The 17,311-nt window shown below is 42.5% G+C and overlaps 1 protein-coding gene across 6 annotated transcripts in view; it reads left to right on the top strand.

Moving 5' to 3' along the window:
* The window catches only part of AEBP2 (AE binding protein 2), an 87,039-nt gene that overhangs the window by 59,677 nt on the left and 10,051 nt on the right, over nucleotides 1-17,311 (top strand). For 4 of the 6 annotated variants that reach the window (XR_012155729.2, XM_073318705.2, XM_073318678.2 and 1 more), the window contains one exon: nucleotides 14,723-14,790. The exons of 1 other annotated variant lie outside the window; for it this stretch is intronic. Coding sequence is in view for 3 of the 5 variants with exons in the window: in XM_073318705.2 (XP_073174806.2) it covers nucleotides 14,723-14,790 (68 nt within the window). In the remaining 2 variants the exon portion in view is untranslated. Of the gene's footprint in view, nucleotides 1-195; nucleotides 11,437-14,722; nucleotides 14,791-17,311 lie in introns of those variants that run through there. One more of the 6 variants, XR_012155726.2, reaches the window with a different exon arrangement.

Below are 17,311 nucleotides of genomic sequence, written 5' to 3'. Positions count from 1 at the left end.
ACTTTCAGATGATCAGTACTGTAATAGTAGATATGCTGTAATTCATTTCCCCCTCTGCAACTAGATTCCTGTATACAGTGTAAGTATTTTATAAGAAAGGTATATAACTTTTGTAAAAGAAATAGTACTATACATAACTCACCCACTTAAAATTATTATCTCTTCCATAATAAAATGTTTTGTTTTTTACAACAGGGTGAATGGTACACTTACAAATAGAATACTTCACGTGAGTGGAATAAATTTAGCTTTAAAAATAGTGTTTTTCTTTTAAAGAGGACCTTCAAGTCTTCACAGCTGTATGGTGACAGCAAAGCTAGCTTCTACTATTTTAGTTATATTGTGGATTTTACAGACAGAAGCCATATTCTAGTTGCTAATATTACAGTGGCTGGTTTGCACACTCCTGACTGTACATGTATTCATGGTTTTCACCATGAAATGAGCACTACTTGTGACTCTGGTCCTCTCCAAATTAGATCCATGGGAGAGTCAGAATTACTAAATACTAATGCAGCACTATTTCTGATAGATGAGTGGGTTCTGTAGCTGATTGGGTAATCTATTTTAACTTGACTTTTCAAGATTTTAGAGGTTTCTGTCTTTCAGGGAAAGAGTTCTGGTCAGTTTAGTGTGGAAATTTAGGGGATAAAAATTAAAACTCTAAAAAGAAAAGCCAATGAACCGTGTTCATGTTAGTAAAAGTGTTCTTACTTAGTGTGAGTAGAGAATCTGTCATCCCTGTCAAACTAGTTATTCAGCTCTCTTTTTAGGATACCAAGTAATCCATGTTTTGTAAGGGTAAGAAGCTGATGATACAAGTTGCAAGAAACATTTTTTTAAAGAGTGAATTGGATTTAGAATTTTTGTCTAGGAAAACCCATAAAATATACCTTTCATAACATATATATCTAATTGCATGCTATAACTATGTACTAATCTGTAATGGATAGTCGTTATTAACTTCTCCATTATAAAATAATCAGCATCTTGACCTTGAGCCTATTCAGTTAAAGTTGCTGTTAATTCTAGAGGGCTATTGAGGCACTGGTTTCTTGCATTGATCACCTCTGTTCGCATACAATTCTGATTTCAGTTGATCCTCTGTTCCTTATAGCCTTCCACTTTAAAAAATAAACGGGCTCTTTGTCACGACCTGCCCATTCCTGCACACCGTATTAAGCACCTGTGGGACCAGTGTGTCCTTTTTGCCCCTCTAATCTTCTTAGAAACTTGCCTGTAAATATCAACCATTGCTGGCTGCTTTTCTTAACTCTTTTTTGAGGGCCCTGCAGGTCTCTTCAAAACTCACTGATAGACTATACCTGCAGTCCCTGGGCTTGACAAAACTGTTATTTAACAAGAGTAAATATAATACTAACAAAACAACAACATTCAGTAACCTTTCTCCTTCATACTCCACTGAGGACAGCCTAAGCTTATAAAAGCCCATCAGTGCTGCTTCTCCTCACAGGAACCAACTGACTAACCTTCTTCATTTCCCAGGAGTTAGCTGCTAATGCTTCAGATTCACCCCTGAAGTTCTGAATGAGCTGTCTGTGTGGAGCTTCCATCCAGAAGTCCAAGCCTCTATTTCTGTGCACCCGGGTGGATTTGATTTCAATCAAGATATAAATCATGATTTAACTCACGAGTCAGGAAGACTCGATTTATTCATGGATTTCTACATAAAAGTGCATTCTTGTTGGTCGTTATAAGCCTTAATACATATTCTTCACAACTCAGATGTCTGTTTCATTTTTAGAAGATACATAGTGTACATTTTTAAACAATGATTTATTTTGAAAACTTTTCAGATTAGTTTTACAGCTATATCAGAAAATGAATGATTGTTTGATTATTTCATTTACCAATGGTAATTGAAGCAGATATTTATGAAGTCATTGGGAGGTGAACTATCTCCAGTTCAAGAGGTTAATCATTAATATTTGGAGGATTTTCTTGCCATGCTATATTATAGATAGATATAGATATTTAGGTCAGAAGGGACCATTATGATCATCTAGTCTGACTTCCTGCACAACGCAGGCCACAGAATTTCACCCACCACTCCACCACTTAGGAGGAGAACATCACCAGACAAACATTTAAATTGTTTATTTAACTAAAACAACAACATTAAGTATTGTGGATTTTTTTCTTCAACAGCAAACATATAATATTTTAACAAAAAAGCATGTGTCTCTCGCTTCTCACATTTATCTCCAGACTTCTTCTCCTTGTCCAGATCTATTCCGCCCACAACAATCTTCTATTCATTGAACTTTTTGAAACTTTGTACTTTTAGAGAGAGGTAAGGGATTGACTCTGTGTACAGAAATTTGCAGAGGAACAGTAAGGCTGAGGTCTGTTATTTCTCACCTCTATATATTTATTTAAAAACATTTTTGTTTTTAACAAGCATGTTATCTGTGGAGATACAAATCCACAGTTTGAGAACTGCAAAACTAAGCATCTCTGATGGTATCTTCTAGATTGACCACTGAGTCCCGTTGGGTAGGTAGATAGATTAACCTAAATAATCTATACAGAAGCCCCTGGAACCCCATAAGATTGGGTCCCTAATCCATGAACTGTTGGAACTCATTTACAAAACTTTTCTTAACATTACATGAATATATTGTCTCATACTATAGAATTAGATTGAGCTATGATGTATCTTAATTAAAACTATCTTTAGATAGGTTTTTTTCCTCAAAAAGCAATTTATAAAAAAAATACGATTTAAGTAAAAAAATACGTTCTTAAAAACATTGATTTTTATCCACCCTGCTGTGAACCCAGTGGCATGTGTACTTTTTGCTCTTTGTCCCCTAACATACCTCATGTAATCCTGCATGGCTGTCCCTTCTGGTTTCTCAGAGGGAGGCCATGCAGTGGAGCCCTTAGCACTGCAATCAATTAGTGGGTATTAGCAGTCTTGAGAGCTCAGTCCGTTTGATCCGGGCAGGGCAATGGCGAGTCTATGAACCCTAGCCCTCAGGCAGGGCATGGCACCAACAGTTAAGGGTTCCGAACTGAAATCGGGACAGAGTAACACAGTCTGTAAGCCAAGGCCCTCAGTCAGGGCAGCAAGCAGTTAGGGGCTCTGGCCTGCAGCCAGGACAGATTGGTAAGGCAGTCACGATGCTCAGGCAGGGGTGAGCACCAAACATAGGCCTCCTGGCCTAATGTGGGGAGGCCGCCACCCCAGGAGTGCGGTCGCAGGGAGACCCCCCACATCCTACTCCACCGGTCCCAGCCCAGGGCCCTAATGGTGGCAGAGTGGTCCACCACTGTGTCAGCGGGGATTCACCTGCAGACTGTCATCTAGTTTCCCCAGGCTACTTCTAAACGCTGGGGAGGTACGTACCTCCATGCTGTAGGTGTCCTCCATCTCCCCAGGATTGGTGATCAGCGGTAGCCCGAGCCGCTTGTCGGTGCCTCGGTCGGCCAGCAGCCCTGGGAGCTCTGGCCAGTCCTTAGGAGGCAGCACCGGGAGCTCCTTCTCAATGTTGCACTCCAGCAGCAGGGGAGAAGCCTCTGTCTCTGTTGGCAGCTCCAGCACAGCTGAGCTCCCAGGCCCACCTTTTGTACTTCCTCTTCCCTGTCCTGCCCCTCAGCTTCTGGTGGGGCAGGCACGGTTTTCCTGGCTCCGGAGCCGAAGGGATGGGTTGTGGTGCTTCCTGGTCTGTCTCCTCACTACCCACCATCATACAGTTTTGCTAAACATTTATCTTTCGGCAGCATTTACTGTCAGACAGTTTTCAAATCAACGTAGTTCCTTCTCAGAGAGAGAAGGTGGGTGAGGTAATATCTTTTATTGGACCAACTTCTGTTGGTGAGAGACAAAGTTTTGCTAAAGTGACCATTGCTTGATGCAGATTATCTTGCCCGTTATTATCCCATTTTGCCAGACCTTGACAGTGTAGTTGATTTGGCTCTCTGAGTGCTCACTGAGAAAGAAGGCATTGAGAGCTGTTTGGCAGAATCTTAACCTTAATAAGGCAAAGAGAAAGTTGGTAGGCTGGGGGAAGCAACTGAAAGAAATGGTAATGGTGGTACAAGCCTAAGTTTTGTTACTCAAGTTGTGAATATGAGCATTTTCCTAATCTCTTACGTGCTGCTACATGTTTAAAATGTTAGTAACCAGCACTTGTCAAGAAGGTAGTGATGTTTCCTTTTGATTATAACTCTTGTGAGTTATCTGTGCCCTTTTTTTTCTATTATTGTGGTGCTGTATAGGTGTGGCAGTACTTCGAAACCCTTCAAAAACTTCAGCCTCCTTACTTAGAAATGCGTCTTGCTGGGAGCATGTTACACTCATGCATCAGTATATGCTTTCTTCCAGTATGCACACATGGTGTTGACTTTGATCTTCTCACGCCCCTTATGGATTGAGTTCAGTACATCTTAGAAGTTACATATATGAGAGAAAGTGAAAGGAAATTAGAAAGGAAATTGTTTATAATGTAAGTTTGGAGGTGCAGTGTTTCCAGGGTGATTCTGGCCATTTAAAGTTACAGCCGATCAAAGTTTGAAACTCTAATCCAGCACATTTTAGAAGTTTTCTCTCCTTGGGTCTTAAGACAGCAGTTTGAAATCAGAAGGGAATCTCAAGTTGACTAGGGAATGCTGGATGTTTTACCAGTGAACCCAGCTTGACCAGTGTTGGGGAAATCTTGTGTGATTATTTTAGATTTTCTTGTCTGGGAACTATGTTATTGTTGGCATGGTGTATTTAAAAAAACCCCAAATACGAAATAACTTTTTATGTGCCTGAAGATGAGTACATTGTAGAAGTTTAAATATTCATACAGTGCCTTTAATTTTTCTACTGGAATGCTTAAAATTACAATGACGATAGATACAGGGTTTTATAATAAAATGCAAACAATATTTAATTTTCTGTTTAATTTTAAGCTAAATTGACATAACCATGTGTTGAACTGAATCCTTTTCTGTATGTCACAGACTAGTAAAAATAAGATTGAATACTGTTAACCTAAGAAGTCAATATGGTTTCTAATTTTGGAATTCTAGGGCTACAATGGCCATTTAAATTTGCTGTAGATCAAAGTTTGATATTCTAAAACAGGGGATTAAAAATCTCAAGAGGGCAAAATTCATTCTATTTTGATAAAATGAAATCTCAGTGAGGAAGGTATTCTTTTAACATTCCTTTAATCTGAATTAATTTGTTGTTACCCCATCCACATAAGTTTGTAACCCAAATACAATATTTAGTTATCTTAATCTTTCTTTGTAAGTCATTTTCTCCAGACCCTAGTGGTTTTTGTTGCTCAGTCTCAGAACTCCAGTTTCATTATCATTCTAGCTGTGTTATATCCAGTATTCAACACAGCGAGCCAGATTCTTTGGTCAGATAGAGCCATTCTTCTTCGAGTGCTTGCTCATGTCCACTCAGCATAGGTATGTGTTCTTGCCTCATGCACCAGTGCTGGAAGTTTTTTCCCCAGCGGTATCCATAGGGAACCGGCTCTGGTGCCCGCTGGAGTGGCGTGCACATGCCGCAGTATATGGGGTGCTGCTGGCTCCCCCCACTCTCAGTTCCTTCTTGCTGCCAGTGATGGTGCTGGCACTGTTTCTGCTTCAGCTAACGCTGTTACTTTCCCGTTCATGCAAACTCATTAATTCTTGTATTATAGTGTATATAGTTTTCTGTTAGCGTTAGTAAATCCCTTAGCTATAGCTAGTGACTTCGTAAGTCCCGAACAGGACTTTGCCTCAGGATGGGGCATGCCCTGGTCCCCAGGCTTTTAAGCCCTGTGATCGCTGCAAGAGGTCCATGCCCATTAGTGATCCACACAGCAGCTGTCTGCGTTGCTTGGGCGAAGGGCACGTTAGTGGAAAAGTGCAAAATTTGCCAGTCCTTCAAGCCAAGGACTAAGAAGGAGAGCGCGATATTTGTTTAAGAGCGCTCCTTATGGAGTTGGCCCTCACGCCGGCGGTGGAGCAATGCTCCAACTCTGCACCAAGCACTGTGACCTCGGTACGCAGTGCCTCATTGGGACCGTCCACTGGCCTGCACCAGTCCCCATCCGTGGCTCCAACCAAGAAGCCCAAGTGGGAGGGACAAGGCCGGTCTCCAGCCTCCCCCAAAGGTGCGGGTAAGGACCTGTGCCGAGCAACTCTTCACCCCCATCGGGATTTCAGGCCCAAGCTCTGGTTGAGCAGGGTAGCCCAGCCCGCTCCCCGCCAGCCACCCCGGATAGTGGCAGAGGCTTCCGCCGGCTTTGGGTACCGTCCGCACCGGAGGCCCTGCAGGAGATAGTGTTCCTTCCCCGTACTTCCCACACCGACTCTTGTAGTTTCTCGGTCATGGAGTAAACCTGTGTTTGGACCACCACAGTCTCCATCTCAGTGGCACCGTTCCCCGTTGCGGGGGATGTTCCACCAACGCTCGCCCTCTCGTAGCCGTGACGCTGCTGACCTTAAAGGCAGACACAGCGCAGTCCCATTCGGTCCCCGGAACTTGGGCACGGGCAGAGAGGCTCAAGGCGCAGCTCGCTGGCAACCGGGCCCAAACCTCTAGAGGCACATGCCCCTAGTAGGAGTACCGGTCCCGGCACCCAGTATCTCTGAGACCACAGTACCACTCTAGGGACCCATTGAGGGATTGACGCTACCATTCGTTGGACCGCCACCAATCCCCTAGAAGGGCATCACCCCTTGCGGGTGCTTCCTGGCACCGGGCCTGTTCTGACTCCCAGTACTGTTGGTCAAGTGCCAGATATAGATTGCTGACTGCAGGCCGTTGTGGCTCCATCGAGAGCCACCGGTCCCCAAGACCCCATTCCAAATCAGACTCCAGATGGAGTGACCGGCATCAGTCAGGGCAGAGTCACCATTCCGTGCTATCCTGGTCTCCTGGAGTGACCGCTCAGGATCCAGCCCTGGTTCAGAACAAGGTTCCCTGACAGTGGGACAAGCTTCAGTACCAGGCATAGTGACCAGTGCCGTGGTACCCATGAATAGCCCTTTCAAACGGCCTGCGCTGTGTCTGGAGCCTCAGAGACCAGATGCCTCTCTCTCCTACCCTCCTCCAGTGCACGAAGCCTTGGGCGCAAGGAAGCCACAGGTTCAAGAGGGAGTAGGGGAGCAGGCCACCAGGGGTTGCGAAGGACCCTACGGCACCAGCATCTTCCTCGTCGCCAGACGAGGCTATAACAGGGTCCCCTCTCCCGGTTCCTTCCGATGACGCTAAAGCGCACTAGGAACTACTGAAGAGGGTCGCAGGCAACCTGGGTCTTCAGGCGGAGGAGTTAGAGGAGCCCTTGGACTCTCTCTTGGGCGTCTTAGCCACCAGCCTTCTCAGTTGAGCTTGGCATGCAATAAGCAGGCAGGCAAGTGCTCATTTTGAGGGTACGCCTGAGGGCGACCTGCCTGACTGGGCAAGGGCTCCCTGTCAGATGCCTTCCTCCTGCCATAGGCAGGAAGCCTGACGTACACGTTCCCGCCGATTCCACTCATCAGCGAGGTCCTAGCGAAAATTGAGAGAGGAGACTTCAGGTTATTATGATCGCCCCAGCGTGGCCTCGCCAGCACTGGTTCGGGATGCTGTCGAGCCTGGCAGCGATCCCTCTGTGGCCTCTGCAAACTGACCAGACCTGCTGTCACAGGATCACGGTAGACTCTTACACCCCAACCCTTGTGTCCCTCCACCTCAGAGCATGGATGTTGTGAGGCTGAACCCTGAGGAATGGGCCTGTTCGGAAGTGGTCCAGAAGGTCCTCCTTGAGAGTAGAAAGCCCTCGACTAGACAGACTTACCTGTCAAAGTGGATGAGGTTCTGTTGCTGGGCAGCCAAACAGGGCATCTTCCTGTGGCATTCTTCAATGCAGTCAATCTTAGACTCCCTGCTTCATTTGAGGGGAGTCTAAGTCTAAGACTCCTCTATCAGGATGCATCTGCCGGCCATTTCCACCTTTCATCCGCCAATCCAGGGGCAGACGGTGTTCTCTCACGACACGAGGGTCAGGTTCCTCAGAGGTCTTGAGAGACTTTTTCCACAAGTTCGATCCCCGGTCCCTCATTGGGATCTGTACTTGGTTCTGTCCAGGCTCATGGACCCGCCCTTTGAGCCTTTGGCTTCATGCACCCTGTCCCACCTATCGTGGAAGGTAGCTTTGGTGGAAGTGATGTCAGTAAGTCAAGTCTCCAAGCTGCGAGCCCTGACCTCTGAAGCGCCGTATATGGTCTTCTATAAGGACATGGTTCAGTTCAGGCCCCACGCAGTCTTCCTTCCCATAGTGGTGTCTATTTTCCACATGAGCCAGGACATCTTTCTTCTGGTCTTCTGCCCCAAGCCCCATGAGACTGGTGAAGAGAGGCACCTTCACACTTTGGATGCAAGAAGGGCCCTGGTTTTCTACCTAGATGGGACAAAGCCTTTCTGTAAGTCGACTCAGCTTTTATCTCTACCAGCTGATAGAATGAAGGGCCTCCCGGTGTCCACGCAGAGCATTTCCAACTGGATCACCTCTTGCATTTGCACATGCTATGAGTTGGCGGGAGTGCCATTCGACCAGAGCACGGGCATCTTTGGCAACCTTCCTGGGACACTTCCTGATCCAGGACATCTGTCAAGCCGCAACGTGGTCCTTGGTGCACACGTTCACACCCCACTGTGCCATCACTCAGCAGATCAGGGACGACGCTAGGTTCGGCAGAGCTGTGTTGCAGTCTACACGTCTGTGAACTCCTACCCACCGCCGAGAGGTACTGCTTGGGAGTCACCTAAGTTGAATGGACATGATCAAGCACTGGAAGAAAAGACAGTTACCTTTTTCCATAACTAGTGTTCTTCGAGATGTTGCTCATGTCCATTCCACGACCCATCCTCCTTCCCCACTGTCGGAGTTTCCGACTAGAAGGAACAGGGTGGAGGGAGCCGGTGGCACCTTATATACCGTGGCATGTGCGCGCCACTCCAGGGGGTGCCAGAGCCGGTCCCCTACGGCTACTGCTGGCGAGCACACACACCTAAGTTGAATGAACATGAGCAACACATCTCAAAGAACATGAGTTATGGAAAAAAGCAACTGTCTTTTCTTTGCTGCTCAGGAGGCACAAAGAGGTGTACAGATTCTGGAAGTAAATGCCAAGTGAAGAATTCACTTTAAAAAAGGAAACTCTTCATTGGCATAAACCCAGTGGAGGTGGTATCTGGTCCAGCAGGAGGTGTGCCAGAGTAGAAAGCAGGGGCAGAGCTCTGCTATGCTAATCTCCCACTGGTATAATTTAGAATAGCCTCAAGACTGCTCTGACACCAGGGCTGAGCCAGCTCACTAGCGATCACCCTCCACCCCCTGAGCAAAATTCAGAGGCTATGGAGAACTGAACCTTATATTCTACAGCTCTACAGAAAGGAATTGTTATTCACCTGCTCCATGGTGTGATACTCCAAAATGTTGATGACTGTTTTTTGCTGCCATATTGCACTGCAAACGTCTTAATTTCCTGCTGCGATCACGCTAGGTCTCTCAGTATTACTACTTCCTGCTTTTTCTATCCCATTGGTGGGATAATTTCCTATATTTTTGTGCAAAAATATAGGAAGCATCTAGTTTTTGACATTTAATAGTAATTTGTCAATAATTGCCACCTCCCTTAGTAGAAGGTACTTTACGAGTGTAACCTTTGATGCCCATCACTTTATGAACTTGTTGCAATGCTAGTTCTTCTCAGACACCGTTCTTTTATGCAATTATTTTCTTGTTAAAGAAGCCAAAGGTGAAATATTTTCTAAAAAACAGTTATAAACAATGTGTATGGTGTAATTAATGTATTTTATTTCTATGGAAATAAAAACTGCATTTAAAATGTCCTCAGAGGCCAATAATTTTCTATATCCTTGACTTTATATCACGTGTGTCTAACATATTTGTTCATTATTGTGGATTTCTAGCCAACGGCAGTGTTTTTCTGTCTTTAAGCAAAATGATTGTGAAGAATCCATGTTTTTCAAAAATCCTCATATCTCTTTAATTAAAAAACTAGTAAAGTAGATGCCAGCCCTGGAATCTCAGGTGATGAAAGACTACATTCAGAGGCAGAATGCTTGGAAAGCTTAACAGTATATTAGACAATTATACATATTTGAAAATTTGTACATTAGTGTGATATTAAAAGCAGCTGTAGATGAGTTTTTGAAGGTACAAATAAGGAGAGAAAAATACACAAACGTTCTAGTAAACCTAAATGTAGACCTCAATTCTATATTTTGTTTGATACCTCGGGGCATGTTTACACTACAAAATTGACTTGACCTAACTTACTTCGGCATACAGCTGCCACACTAATTATATCACTGGTGCATGTCTACACTTTACTCCTTGTGTCAGCGGTGCGTCTCCTGACCAAGAGTGCTTGTACTGATTGTACTGTCAGTGTGGGGCATTGTGGGATGGCTTGTGGAAAGCCTATAATAGTCAATGTAAGCAACAGTGTTAAGTCAGCACAGCAGGGCAGTTAGGTCAGCGGAGCAAAATGTTAGTGTAGACCAGTGGTTCTCAACCTATTTACCATTGTGGGCCGCATATGCAGCTCTCTTTGTGTAACGTGGATCACATCCACACAATATATATCCTACCTGTATGGCACGGTGGATGTCACATGGGCTGCAGCTGTTGCTGATCGGGCGACAAATGGGTTGTGGGTTGAGAACCACTGGTGTAGACACTTACATAGGTCGATATAAGCTGCCTTGCATCAACCTAGTTCTGTAATGTAGACCAGGCGTCGGTATAATTAAATTTACTATATTTAGTTTTATCTATGATTTGTATGATTGGCTTTTCTTTTGGTAAATGAAATCACCCAGTTTTGTCTTCTGTCTTTAAGTATCCATTGGTAACTTGAAAGCAAGCATAATTAAAGAGTCGAAATATTTTTATGGAACAAAATTATACAGAAAGCCTTTCCCTGGCAAGAAGACTAATTCCTGTTTTGTAGTGAAGGTGAAATCTAATTAAATCAATTCAAGTGATAGGTAACTATCAGTGTTCTTATCCACAGATAAGCACCATGTCATCAGCCTAAGTGTACTAGAAAAAAAAAGTTCAAGCTTATTCTGAAAGCGTTCATGCTTTCTGTCAAATCAGCTTAAAGGAAAGGGGATATGAAATTGAATCAAGTCAGCCTTTTGTTATGAACGTGACTGCACATTCCTGGAAGTGTAGGCATATCTGGAGACTTGATTACTCTGAAAAAAATTTTTTTACACTGTCCTGTTGATGGCATGATATTGATGAATGAGTCAATCTTATTACTTTCTAGAATGGTTGCATATAGATCACTGAAAAGGTAGGTCAGTTCTCTGAATTCATAGTGTCAGTAGGATTGTAACAGAATCCTAGTGCCTGGGTCTCCACTTTCAAATGTCAGGTTTCAGAGTAGCAGCCGTGTTAGTCTGTATTCACAAAAAGAAAAGGAGTACTTGTGGCACCTTAGAGACTAACTAACAAATAAATTCATTAGTCTCTAAGGTGCCACAAGTACTCCTTTTCTTTTTACTTTCAAATGTGTTACACGTGATTTGAATAAAGTGAAAAAAAGTTGACGTTTGAAAGGTTCAATATCAAACAAAGTGGAATTTTTCAAGTAGCAAATTAACCTTTCTTGTGCCTGCTCATTCCTTAGTGTCTGAAAACATGCAAAATTGTTACATAACAGTCTCAATGAAGTAAACAAATTTCTATTGATAGTTTGATTTCAACAAGCAGGGCTTATTTGGGACAGCAAGATCACTTCAGTGGAATTAAATGGTATGTGCTGGATGGTTGTCCCTTTGCAATATTGAAGCTGCAGAATTCTGACATGTATACTTGCATCTGCAGCCAGCAATTTCTGTGTACTCCTGCTGTCTGCCACAATGAAAACAATCTTTTCTTCTATCTGTTTCATTTTGTTACTCTGAGACTCTTCCTGTCTTGTAAAGTGATTAAAATAAGTTTAGCATCAGTGTCTGGGTGATTAGTAACATCTTCCATTGTGGTGAATACCTTCTTAATTGCACAATTTTTGTATCCAAGAATACAAAGGATTTAGTCTCTCATTAAGCAAAGATGCCATTTTCTTTATAGTTGTCACAATCAACTTTCAGTTCTGAAACTGATTTTCCCCCTCATTGCCTCACTTCTATATTATTTTTTAAGAAATTTGTTTGTTCTTCAAATTATTTGAGGTCTTTGAGCAAAGGCAGATCTTCTTTTATTAGAATCCAGGGGCCTTTGACAAGTCATGTGAAGTGTGACCCTTCCAAAATAGTGTGTCCATTTTTTTTAATGTTTTGGTTAGGTCATATTTTTTTTCAGCTCTCTTGGCCTATAGACATCACACTTATTTTATTTTAGAGTCCTGGAAAATATGTCATGGATAGGACTAGTTTGGAGAGGATAGCTTGGGCATTAGTTGCTTGGGTATGGTAACATGGGAACTGCTTCGGTTCTGGCACAGTTTAGGAACATCATTTTGAAACATCTACATAACTTCTTGACATTAGATTTTAATCCTGCACATTTTGCAAAGGTCATTTGCAGAACAAGTGCACTTACCTTTAAAAGCTCAGCAGTAATCTGTGGATCTGACATACTCTGAATTGGCAGTGTTACAGGCTTTAGAGTCTCTGTCATGGATTTGATGGACTGCCATGCATTCATAGATGATTAGGAATTGTTAGGATTAATGTTTGTACAGCTCTTTGACAGTGTGTGTGTGCATAGTATGTAAGTGTTAGGTCCAGCATTGGAGAGCCAAAGAACAGTCCAGTACATGAGAAAGCAAGCAGCCCACACTGGATTGTACGTTATTGGAAAGTTTAATGTGAGTATTAACACATTGGTGTTAAGGAAAATACACTACATGTGTAAACTGTCTGCATTAACTTGTATTTTAATGCTTTTTTAATGCTTAGGTTTCATCATGTTTTATTTAAATCTTGGCCAAGACTTTGAAACCTAACTATAGGATCCCATATTTAAAAATCTGGCCCTTGACTGTAAGGATTTATTTTGTGGGAATAGACTTGCAAGTGCTCTCCAGTACCAGCAGGATAGAGAATGGTTTGTTTGCAAATAATTAATTTTATGATCCTCTGTAGAACAGTGAGTCAAGTGAATTTCTGCCAAGAATTTCTGATATGCTCTCCTACTGTAAGTTAGTCTGAATTGTAAAAACACAATCTTCATTTTCTCCTAAAAACCCTTTGTGGGGAGAAGCATTTTCTGTTTTAATATTACCATCTGTGTCCATGTCTTCCGCATTTTAAATGTCTTGGATGTTACTTTTGGGGGAGCTGGAATCCTGTGCAACTTTAATTTGTATATATACACTTCTGTCTGTCGAGAGAGAGAGAGAAAGAAAATGAACTCTTGGGGGCATTCTGCGCCAACAAAATAAAAAGTGTGTGCCCCCAAAAAAATCATTCTGTACATTTCATTTGTCAAACTAACACTACATAATCATGCCCGTTTCAATATTTTGATAATTTTTTTTCAAAATACCTAAGTATGTCTGTAACAATACAGACCAACACACACATTCCCCCAAGAGTAGAGTGTTAAAGAAACCCCTATGACAACCCGGTTTCCCCTGTCCCCCACGCAGAGTCCAGCCAGGGGGCTAGACACCCTCAACCCCTTCACCACCCCCAGCTCACCGGGGGGCGAGGGGGAGCCTCCAACCAATACACCCAAACCCCCCCCCCCCCTCCACAGATCCCAACCACGGGGGCCTCCCAGCCCAGATATATTCCCCCTCCACCCTCTGCAGAGCCTAGCTGCGGGATCCGCCCTTGCCCGGACACCCATCCCCCAGAGCCCAGGGATCCAGAGGGATAAACAGCCTGATGCTCTGTCCCAGGCTTGTATGGAGTTTCCTGTGTGTCACCCTCTCCTTCCCTCAGGGCATGCTGGGAACTGCAGCTGCCAGGAACCCTCTAGCTCCCTCCCCCTCCTCCAGCATGGTCTTCTATGTGCAAGCTGGGCTCTGCAGAGTCCAGTGACAGCGAGCAGCACTTCAGCCCATTTCTGTGGGGGAAAGGCAATTCTGTGCACACACCGTTAATTTCTGCAAAATTCTGCATTGTGCAGTGGTGCAGAATTCCCCCAAGAGTAACAGTTTGTAGGTACAAAGGGGAAGAATTAAGATTGCATAGACATCCATAAATGTAGTATTTCCTAATTTTTGAGTGATTTATTCTGCAATCTGAATAAATTAAAGGAACATTAGGTTTTGGGTACAATGTTGGAATGAGATTGTAAACTCTATCAGGCAGTAACTTTGTCTCCTTAGGTATTTCATAAAGCATCACATTCATGTTCATAACTATACATAAAATGTGTGGATCTTATTCACTAATTTCAGTTTTGAAATAACTTTGCAAAATCTTGACTGATTTTTAAAAAAAAGTAAATTTCAAGATATGTCTGTATTTTCATTCACTGATTATTGAATATGTCAAATACGAAATTTTAAGGGAAATTTAAATGAAAGGGTTACAACCTTACTAAGAACTATTTGAGCAGTTCTACACATAGATTTCTTATGCATATAATTATCACGGTCTTTGATGAAACAATTTTTATTTCCTAAGTAGTTGTTTCAGTTGGGATAAAACCTAGCAAGGGAATATAAATGTGAGGAAAATATTCTGCAGATTTGATTTTTAAATCATGTTTATTTTAACTGTTAATGTCAGGTAATAGCTAAAAGAAAAGAGGAGTCTGGAAAAATAAAACTCTTGCTTCACTGGACGCCAGAAGACATGTGAGTATATACATTGTCAGTTATACTATTTGTATGTGGAAGCATTTACAATCCAGTTAATGTGCTGTCCTTTATTATTCTTTGAATATTTAACAATACATTTTCTGTGTAAATTTATTGGGGTTTTTTAAAGTAACCTGGGTGTTTGGAACAAAACAGTCATTAACTTTCTCCTTTGTCTAGTTGATCATCTTCTGTTGCCAAGTCATTGAGATGATCAATTATTATTGTCTATGTAAATGCCTTTTTAAAAATACTTTGTTTTTCCATAAGCAGGTGTACTTGCTATATTAGACCAGAGTAAATGTTAATAGGCAGTGCTGCTAGTCGCCAGTGCCATTAATCATTGAAATGTGGAATTACTAGGGCTGTCAAATGATTTAAAAAAATTAATCGCAATTAATGGTGATTAAACAATAATAGAATACCATTTATTTAAATATTTTGGATGTTTTCTACATTTTAAAATATGTTGATTTCAATTACAACACAGAATACGAAGTGTACAGTGCTCACTTTATATTTTTGATTACAAATATTTTCACAGTAAAAAAAGAAATAGTATTTTTCAGTTCATCTAATACAAATACTGTAGTGCAATCTCTTCATTTCTAAGTTCAACATGTAATTACAACTTTCATGATATAGAATGATGTACAAAAAAACTGCATTTAAAAAAAAAGTAAAACTTTAGAGCCTACACGTCCACGCAGTCCTACTTTAGTGAATCACTCAGACAAACAAGTTTGGTTACAATTTGCAGGAGATAATGCTGCCCGCTTCTTGCTTGCAGTGTCACCTGAAAGTGAGAACAGGCGTTCGCATGGCACTGTTGTAGCCGGCGTCACATGATAATTACGTGTCAGATGCATAGTGCCTCACTCTACTCAACTATCGGTGTTTTATAAGACCGGTATCTGTAAAAGCTACGTAGAGGTTGAGTAGAATCCAGAAGTCACTGTTGTAGATTTGTAATAATCAAGTCTGTGCACTTCTTCAGCTGGCTTAACAAACACTTCTCCTCCTCTTCACATAAGGACTCAATATAAGTGCCTTCATTAGCCAACTTCTGGACTGAAGCCCTTTTCTTCCAGTAAATTATAATATATTTATATTATATTTTATACGTTTCAATTAGTATTCTATTGTTTAACAGTGCAGTTAATCGAGATTAATTTTTTTTGAGTTAATCGCATGAGTAAACTGCGACTAATTGACAGTCCTAAGAATTACAGATTGTTTTGTGACATAGATAGATATAAATGAAATGGTGATTGTTCTGTCACTGTGGTTTATCTGATTCTCAGTATGTCAGGTGTGAGGAAAGTGTGTCAGGAAAGTGAAATAGCAACATACTGCATAAAGTGGACACATAATAGTATTGTAATTGGTAATACACAGCAGGACTACAAAATATGTAAAGCAAATGCTGCAATGTCGCAATAAATTTACCATGGGAATATTACATTTTGTTGCTTCAACTGTAAATTGTGTAATGCTGCCATTTTGGATTCTCCTGTTTAACTAAGACACTAAGGTGGGCAAAGAAAAACCCGTGACTGGTCTATGCCATCTGATGTGGGCTGCGGCGCTGTTTCATTGCTGTGTAGACTTCTGGACTTGGGCTGGAGACCGAGCTCTGGGACCCTCCCACCCTGCAGGGTTGTAGAGCTTGGGCTCCAGCCCGAGCCCAGAAGTCTACACAGCAGCGAAACAGCCCCACAGCCTGAATCTTGTGAGCCTGAGTTGGCTGGCATGGGTCAGCTGCAGGTTTTTCTTTTCTGTGTAGACATACCCTAAGAGCAAACTGCTACACTGCATTTGAAGCTTTCTCAGTGTGTTTGATTGCTTTTTCTTTTGATTTTGAATGTTCTTCAAGTAGTGTCCTCCATGTCAGGATATGTGCTCCTGTGCGCTCTGGATCGGAAATTTTTCATCAGCAGTGTCTGCGGGTCCACAACGGTGTTCTCATGCTCTTCTATGAGGTCATATCAGGAGGGATGGACCTGCTGCCACTCCAATTCCTTCTCATTTGCTTGTGGCTGTGTCGTGACATCTGCTAGCTAACCTCTTGGTTTGCTATCCTGTTGCTAAAATTTCTTTATTTTTGTTTAGCACAGTTTGTGCTTTTATAAAGGGGGGTTTTCCCCTTCCCTTTTTTGCCTGATTCAGACCTTTGTTTTTTCTCAGGTCTTTGGGTCATGGCCTGGAATTTACGTTACGCCCAAGACCCTGGGCTTTAAAGCCGGCCAGACCTGCCATGGGTCTTTCCCCCACAGAGACAGTTCAAGCTGCTCCATTGCCTTGCGGAATCTTGCATCCCCTCCCAATCTAAGATCTGCTCAGGATTTAAGAGCAGATCGAATAAATTGAGGAAGGACAGGTTCAGACACCTGTCAGTGGAGTGCTCACTGAGACCTGTGGGATTCAAGTAACCCCCCTTGTACATCAGATCCTTAGAGAGCTCTGGTGATAGTCTCTACTGGCAGTAAACGAAGACCCTGCAGGACTTTCAAAACCA

The sequence above is a fragment of the Lepidochelys kempii genome, chromosome 1, assembly GCF_965140285.1.
Source record: "Lepidochelys kempii isolate rLepKem1 chromosome 1, rLepKem1.hap1, whole genome shotgun sequence".
Classification (NCBI taxonomy): Eukaryota; Metazoa; Chordata; order Testudines; family Cheloniidae; genus Lepidochelys; species Lepidochelys kempii.
This window is presented reverse-complemented; position numbering and strand designations above follow the sequence as displayed.